An 8,628-nucleotide genomic window follows, 5' to 3' on the forward strand; every position below is an offset into this window, starting at 1 on the left:
AAGTATTAGATTTGCTCTGAACATAAAACTATTTTTTATTTAAATGTATTAATGTACACTTTTATTGTGAAAACAGGCTGTATGATTTAATTATATAATGTTTATACATTAAAAAAACGTAAATGTGGTTTTTAACTATGGTGTTATATTAATGTATTTAAAAAGAAATGCATTTGCAAAAGGTTATGATAAGAGTATAATAATGAGTCGAACTGATGGTTATAAATTAATCTTAACTTTCTGCCCATTTTAAAAAACATTTTAATTAATTTTAAAATTAATCTAAATAAACTGGGTTCAATAACAATACTAGACCGATTTGACTCTTGAAATATTATATTTTAAAAAAAGCAAATCAGTTGGGAAAAGATTAGCGGATTTAGATTTACAGGAAGTGACGTCTAAGCTGTTTCCGCTGTTAAAACAAACAAACAAGAAGGTCGATAGCGACGCCTGCTGTCGTGAAGTCAAAACTGCAGCTTTTGCGGAACTCTTAGCGTCTGTTCAGCCCGGACCAATGAAAGCGCTGCACACCAGAGATGCATGGCGTCCTTCCATAACAGGCGTCCGTTAGGTCAAACATATTTATCACTTTCACATCTTTTTTTCATGGTCTTGTAAGGAACATTTGTGCTCAATGGCGGCCAGGACTTCGTGTCGACATTTCCAGCGCCGTAAGTATCCGATTAGTAGCATACAAGCTAACTGTTTGGAATTTGTAGTCGGATCAGATTTTGTTATTTATATTTTTTATTCCTCTTGTTATTTTGCAACCCAATGTAACACATGAAGTTTGTGTTTACGTTGTGCTAATAGGTAAGTTGAAAAAAAAGTGTAACGCATACGTTACAAGCTAAACAAGATTACTTGACAGTTCGTTTGGCCTAACAATAAACTTCAATTCCCAAAATGCGTTTTTTTCTCGGAGAAAACACATTTTATATAAAAGAAACTAACTAAAATAGATAAAAGAATATTTTTGTGATTTTTTTTTTATATGTGATTATTATATTTTCATATGTATTGCAAGCAGCTGAATTACAGACATTACAGACCTAAATTCTGAATTTATTTCAATATTAAAAAATAATTAACAGTCTGGGTTTGCATTCTCCAACTAAATATGAAATTATTTCTGTAATTACAGAGCGGCGCTAACGAACACAATAACCTAAACTAAATCAAGATGGGAATGTATTAATCATTGATTAAAAAATAAATTAAAATATGGCTTAATTAATTAATAAACAGTTAAAGAAAAATCTATCCAAATCTAAAAATCAATGTGTGAATGTCTTTGTTTTTTTGTTTTTATTTACTAAACACCTAAAACAAACTTCTAAAGCAGATGTGTTATAGGTTACTGTTTGGTTTATTTGTTTCATTGTTGTTTCCGTAGTAAATATCACTTTTTAAACCACATAACTGCACATAGAATCAGACGATATTCATCTTATAATGAAGATTTAATTACTTTAATCAGGTCAGAATTGACAAACGTTCAGTTCAAATCTCAGTAATCAGATCAAAACAAAGTGAACATCTACGTTTATGAATCATTGCAGATGGAAAGATCCTATTTTTCTTTGCCTCCTGCATCGTTTTTGATTTTCTTTTCTGTTTTTCCTGCAGGTTTTGCTTCAGCGGCGGCGGCCGCTCTTCGCCCGACGCCCGCTGAGGTCTGGCAGCAGCGCAGCGCCGTGTTCTCCCGGGAGCAGGCGCGGCAGAGGGCTCTGTACCCCCGCGTGGAGAAGATCGAGGTGTCCATGGAGGGTCCGGGTCTGGACGGGAGCCTGCTCATCATGAACAGAGGGACGTCCACGCCGCTCAGCTGCGCCAGACGTGAGTGAACGCTAGAAAGCTTGGCGCTGAGCGAAGGCGGTTCCTAAACGGGCTGACTCCCTCAGATCTAACGGAGCATCACGTGACCAACTCGGCGCTGGCGCTGGTGGACGGAGAGCCGTGGCCTCTGCACAAGGCGCTGACGCACTCCTGCTCGCTGCGCCTGCTGACGTTCAGAGACGCCGATCCTACGCCCGTCAACCAGGTAGAGGGAGGGATTCTGTGATTCAGTGCTTGGTAGAGTGCTCTCTAACTCTATTTGATGACTATTCCATGATTCAGCACTCTGTGACTCTATTCTATGACTCGGTGCTCTGTGACTCTATTCCATGACTCAGCACTCTGTGACTCTATTCTATGACTCGTTGCTATGTGACTCTATTCTATGACTCGGAGCTCTGTGACTCTATTCTATGACTCAGCACTCTGTGACTCTATTCTATGACTCGTTGCTATGTGACTCTATTCTATGACTCGTTGCTCTGTGACTCTATTCTATGAAGCAGCACTCTGTGACTCTATTCTATGACTCGGTGCTCTGTGACTCTATTCCATGACTCAGCACTCTTTGACTCTATTCTATGACTCGTTGCTATGTGACTCTATTCTATGACTCGGTGCTCTGTGACTCTATTCTATGACTCAGCACTCTGTGACTCTATTCTATGACTCGGTGTTCTGTGACTCTATTCTATGACTCTGTGCTCTGTGACTCTATTCTATGAAGCAGCACTCTGTGACTCTATTCTATGACTCGTTGCTCTGTGACTCTATTCTATGAAGCAGCACTCTGTGACTCTATTCTATGACTCGGTGCTCTGTGACTCTATTCTATGACTCGTTGCTCTGTGACTCTATTCTATGAAGCAGCACTCTGTGACTCTATTCTATGACTCGTTGCTCTGTGACTCTATTCTATGACTCGGTGCTCTGTGACTCTATTCTATGACTCGTTGCTATGTGACTCTATTCCATGACTCGGAGCTCTGTGACTCTATTCCATGACTCGGTGCTCTGTGACTCTATTCTATGACTCAGCACTCTGTGACTCTATTCTATGACTCAGCACTCTGTGACTCTATTCTGTGACTCGGTGCTCTGTGACTCTATTCCATGACTCGTTGCTCTGTGACTCTATTCTATGACTCGTTGCTCTGTGACTCTATTCTATGAAGCAGCACTCTGTGACTCTATTCTATGACTCGTTGCTCTGTGACTCTATTCTATGAAGCAGCACTCTGTGACTCTATTCTATGACTCGTTGCTCTGTGACTCTATTCTATGAAGCAGCACTCTGACTCTATTCTATGACTCGGTGCTCTGTGACTCTATTCTATGACTCGTTGCTCTGTGACTCTATTCTATGAAGCAGCACTCTGTGACTCTATTCTATGACTCGGTGCTCTGTGACTCTATTCTATGACTCGGTGCTCTGTGACTCTATTCTATGACTCGGTGCTCTGTGACTCTATTCCATGACTCAGCACTCTGTGACTCTATTCTATGACTCGTTGCTATGTGACTCTATTCTGTGACTCGGAGCTCTGTGACTCTATTCCATGACTCGGTGCTCTGTGACTCTATTCTATGACTCAGCACTCTGTGACTCTATTCTGTGACTCGGTGCTTTGTGACTCTATTCCATGACTCGGTGCTTTGTGACTCTATTCCATGACTCGGTACTGTGACTCTATTCTATGACTCGGTGCTCTGTGATTCTATTCTATGACTCAGCACTCTGTGACTCTATTCTATGACTCAGCACTCTGTGACTCTATTCTATGACTCAGCACTCTGTGACACTATTCTGTGACTCGGCGCTCTGTGACTCTATTCTGTGACTCGGTGCTCTGTGACTCTATTCTATGACTCGTTTCTCTGTGACTCTATTCTATGAAGCAGCACTCTGTGACTCTATTCTATGAAGCAGCACTCTGTGACTCTATTCTATGACTCGGTGCTCTGTGACTCTATTCTATGACTCGGTGCTCTGTGACTATATTCTATGACTCGTTGCTCTGTGACTCTATTCTATGAAGCAGCACTCTGTGACTCTATTCTATGACTCGTTGCTCTGTTACTCTATTCTATGACTCGGTGCTCTGTGACTCTATTCCATGACTCAGCACTCTGTGACTCTATTCTATGACTCGGAGCTCTGTGACTCTATTCCATGACTCGGTGCTCTGTGACTCTATTCCATGACTCAGCACTCTGTGACTCTATTCTATGACTCGTTGCTATGTGACTCTATTCTATGACTCGGTGCTCTGTGACTCTATTCCATGACTCAGCACTCTGTGACTCTATTCTATGACTCGGAGCTCTGTGACTCTATTCCATGACTCGGTGCTCTGTGACTCTATTCCATGACTCAGCACTCTGTGACTCTATTCTATGACTCGTTGCTATGTGACTCTATTCTATGACTCGGTGCTCTGTGACTCTATTCCATGACTCAGCACTCTGTGACTCTATTCTATGACTCGGAGCTCTGTGACTCTATTCCATGACTCGGTGCTCTGTGACTCTATTCTATGACTCAGCACTCTGTGACTCTATTCTATGACTCAGCACTCTGTGACTCTATTCTATGAGTCAGCACTCTGTGACTCTATTCTATGAGTCAGCACTCTGTTACTCTATTCTATGACTCGGAGCTCTGTGACTCTATTCCATGACTCGGTGCTCTGTGACTCTATTCTATGACTCAGCACTCTGTGACTCTATTCTGTGACTCGGTGCTTTGTGACTCTATTCCATGACTCGGTGCTTTGTGACTCTATTCCATGACTCGGTACTGTGACTCTATTCTATGACTCGGTGCTCTGTGATTCTATTCTATGACTCAGCACTCTGTGACTCTATTCTATGACTCAGCACTCTGTGACTCTATTCTATGACTCAGCACTCTGTGACACTATTCTGTGACTCGGCGCTCTGTGACTCTATTCTGTGACTCGGTGTTCTGTGACTCTATTCTATGACTCGTTTCTCTGTGACTCTATTCTATGAAGCAGCACTCTGTGACTCTATTCTATGAAGCAGCACTCTGTGACTCTATTCTATGACTCGGTGCTCTGTGACTCTATTCTATGACTCGGTGCTCTGTGACTATATTCTATGACTCGTTGCTCTGTGACTCTATTCTATGAAGCAGCACTCTGTGACTCTATTCTATGACTCGTTGCTCTGTTACTCTATTCTATGACTCGGTGCTCTGTGACTCTATTCCATGACTCAGCACTCTGTGACTCTATTCTATGACTCGGAGCTCTGTGACTCTATTCCATGACTCGGTGCTCTGTGACTCTATTCCATGACTCAGCACTCTGTGACTCTATTCTATGACTCGTTGCTATGTGACTCTATTCTATGACTCGGTTCTCTGTGACTCTATTCCATGACTCAGCACTCTGTGACTCTATTCTATGACTCGGAGCTCTGTGACTCTATTCCATGACTCGGTGCTCTGTGACTCTATTCCATGACTCAGCACTCTGTGACTCTATTCTATGACTCGTTGCTATGTGACTCTATTCCATGACTCGGTGCTCTGTGACTCTATTCTATGACTCAGCACTCTGTGACTCTATTCTATGACTCAGCACTCTGTGACTCTATTCTATGACTCAGCACTCTGTGACTCTATTCTATGAGTCAGCACTCTGTTACTCTATTCTGTGACTCGGCGCTCTGTGACTCTATTCTGTGACTCGGTGCTCTGTGACTCTATTCTATGACTCGGTGCTCTGTGACTCTATTCCATGACTCAGCACTCTGTGACTCTATTCTATGACTCAGCACTCTGTGACTCTATTCCATGACTCAGCACTCTGTGACTCTATTCCATGACTCGGCGCTCTGTGACTCTATTCCATGACTCAGCACTCTGTGACTCTATTCCATGACTCAGCACTCTGTGACTCTATTCTATGACTCGGTGCTCTATGACTATTCCGTGACTCTATTCCATGACTCGGCGCTCTGTCTTCAGGCGTTTTGGCGTTCCTGTGCCGCTCTGCTCGGGCAGGTTCTGGAGACGGCCTTCAAGGATGAGTTCTGGGTGGAGCTGCTGGACTCTCCAGAACTTCCAGGTGACGTTTCTGTTTTTTTAGCGTTTCTGCTCGGGTTGTGTGAGGACGGCGTCTCACGATCGAACATTTGTTTTCCCCCCTTTTCTCCGCAGTCACCTCGGGAGCCTTCTGCTGCGATGTCGCCCTGGACCCGCAGCTGGATTCCTGGAGTCCCTCTGAGGTGAACCTTCATCCAGAACGTTTCCTCTGGCCTCAGAACTCCAGCACTGACGCCTTTTTTTTCCCAGGAGTCTTTGCGCTCTCTGACCCGAGCGGCCCAGCAGCTGATCCACCAGGACCTTCCCTGGGAGCCTTTGGAAGTGTCGCCCTCTGTGGCCTTGGAGGTCTTCTCACACAGCAGGTAGACCGTCACCCCCCTCCCCCCGTCACAGTAACTTCCCGCCCCCCGTGACTCTCTGGTGTCCTGCAGGAGTAAGAAGGAGGAGGTGGAGCGGAAAGCCTCGCAGAGCTCCGGAGGAACCGTGACGCTCTACAGGTCGTCCCACCTTTGTGAGAGTTTTCAGTTCTGCCTCTGAAGCTGAACCTGCTCACCTGTCTCTGCAGGTGTGGGGGTCATGTTCTGTTGAGTGGGGGCCCCCTGGTGGCCAGAACGGGGCTGTGCTCCCAGTATGAAGTAACGGCCCTGTATGAATGCGGTCGGGGGCCGTGGGGGCTTCAGCGCAGAGTTCAGGGTTTGTCTTTGCCCCTGCAGCTGCAGGTACGCTGTGCGTTTGTCTGTGTGTGTGTTTGTGTGTGTTACCTTGGTCAGTTTGTAAAACCTGAAGTTTTTTGTGCAGAAAGTTTTGCAAATATCTGAAACTAAGAAAAAATTATTTTACTGCAAATTAATCATGAAAAAAAACATCTTTGCTTCCAGCTGCAAAATGAATCAGAACCAAAATGATTTATTTCATTTCTGGGTCACAGATTTAATCCCTTCAGTGTTGTCAGTTATAAATGTCTTATCAGAATATTTTAATTGAATATATTTTTTTTTACTCTTTAAAAACCAAAAAAAGCCAAACTTCTCCGCAAACCTAAAAACCCCCTGATTTTTGTGTTGTGGTTCTGCAAACCATGACACTCCCACCTCTGTGTTTGACCATTATAGCTCCAGCAGATTCAGCTGAACGGACCTCTGCGGTGCCTCTCTTTAGAACCCTTTAGAACTCGTTCTTGATTGTAGGAACCGAACAAACCCACCTCTGGGAGAACCTCGTCTTTCCCAGTTTCTGTCCGTTTCCAACACGCCGCTCCGGACAAACTCAGAAACCCAGATTGGTTCAGACTTAATGGGCTGTAGGAAATGAACGAACAGGTTCTTTAGCTGTTCCTCAAACCGCCCAGAGGTCCACGTGTTCCCCGTGCTGCTGTGACCGTTATTTCCCACAATGCCACGGCGCCCTGTTTGCCGTCTCCGTCAGCTCTTCTTCTCTGTTCAGGCTCACCACACCGTCTGGAGGAAACTGAGGGAGCGGGCCCAGAAACCGGTAAGAACCGCCGTTCCCACTCAGATTATCGGCTAGGGTTAAAAATGCCCCTATCTGTTGTAATGTGTGCGAGGAGGGGGGCAAACAAAGGTCAGTACACACCAGTTTGTCCTTAAATGAACCCCAAATGACCCTATAAACTTTTTTTTTCCTCATTGCCACACGTGAACAAACCTCCATTTAGACATTGATCAAACCTACTTCTCCAATACTGCAAGGGGTGTGGCCTCAAGGGGTCGTCCTTGCTGTTCCCATCGGAGTAAAAAGCTGGAAAAACGGATTCCATAGGGTGACCAGTTGGTCATGTGACCTTGTGTTTAGTTTTTCTATTCTCGTAGAAACAAAGAGGCTCAAAAACGGAGCCCTGTGGAACGCCAAAGTGTTTCTTCTTTTATGGAAAGACCATCAAATCTTTGCTGCCTTCTGCCGAAAATGCTAAACACTTTTATTTCACAGGTGAGAGTCACAGAACCCGAGGAAGTGACCCCGCCCTCGTCGCCACCGCCGCCGCCTTCCAGCGAGTTAAACCCCTAAAAAAGGCTCGACTGACCATCGGTTGTTCAATGAACTTCCTGAATTGTCTCCTTCCGTCATTTTCTTGCTCCGTACTGAAGCAAGAAAACGTCAGAAAGAAACGTCCCTCATAAAAGTAACATCTTCTTGTTTCCAATAAAAGGTTTAAAATCGGCTTTTACGTGTCCTTTAAATGATTTATGTCCTTCAGTGTCCAAATGATCCTCATTATCTCTGGTTTTGTCGTCCTATTGCCCGAAGAACGGCATGGATGATGCTGCGGGTTAATTTGAGTGTTGTTAGCTAGTAGGTTACCACGGAAACCGAAGGGATCGCTTAGATGTGTTAGAAGTGTAACGTTTGTGGAACTGATGTAGAGCTGTACCTGCAGCTTGTCGTCCTGCTGGAACACAACCTGAAAACACAGACAGTAGGAGGAGCTCTACTGATGAAGAGGAGGAAGAGGAGGAGTTACCTCATGTCCTCCACTCTGTTTCTGTCATTTAGCTGATGGATCTCCTCCAGATTTACAGTCAAAAGCTCCATGAGAACGGAGCTGCTGAAGGGCTCTGTGGTGCAGTGGGTTTGTGTTCCACTGTGAAGGGTTCAATTCCCCTCTGTTGATCAGGATTCTTTTCATGCTTTAAAGGAACTTGGTCAAACTAGAAACAGAAAATCTTTGAAGTTCTGCAGCTAAAGTGGTGCAG

General features: G+C 44.4%; 1 protein-coding gene across 1 annotated transcript; it reads left to right on the forward strand.

The window, feature by feature from the left end:
• The first annotated feature begins 485 nt into the window (after positions 1 to 485).
• mrpl39 (mitochondrial ribosomal protein L39) lies at positions 486 to 8,097 on the forward strand. Its single transcript, XM_004066607.4, has 10 exons — positions 486 to 674; positions 1,633 to 1,842; positions 1,908 to 2,047; positions 5,840 to 5,939; positions 6,032 to 6,099; positions 6,167 to 6,279; positions 6,349 to 6,414; positions 6,483 to 6,636; positions 7,361 to 7,408; positions 7,865 to 8,097. Exons 1-10 carry the CDS (start codon positions 638 to 640, stop codon positions 7,940 to 7,942), a joined length of 1,014 nt encoding a protein of 337 aa, XP_004066655.1. The 5' UTR covers positions 486 to 637; the 3' UTR covers positions 7,943 to 8,097.
• Positions 8,098 to 8,628: the final 531 nt, after the last annotated feature.

The sequence above is a fragment of the Oryzias latipes genome, chromosome 2 (genome assembly GCF_002234675.1).
Source record: "Oryzias latipes chromosome 2, ASM223467v1".
NCBI classification, from domain to species: Eukaryota; Metazoa; Chordata; class Actinopteri; order Beloniformes; family Adrianichthyidae; genus Oryzias; species Oryzias latipes.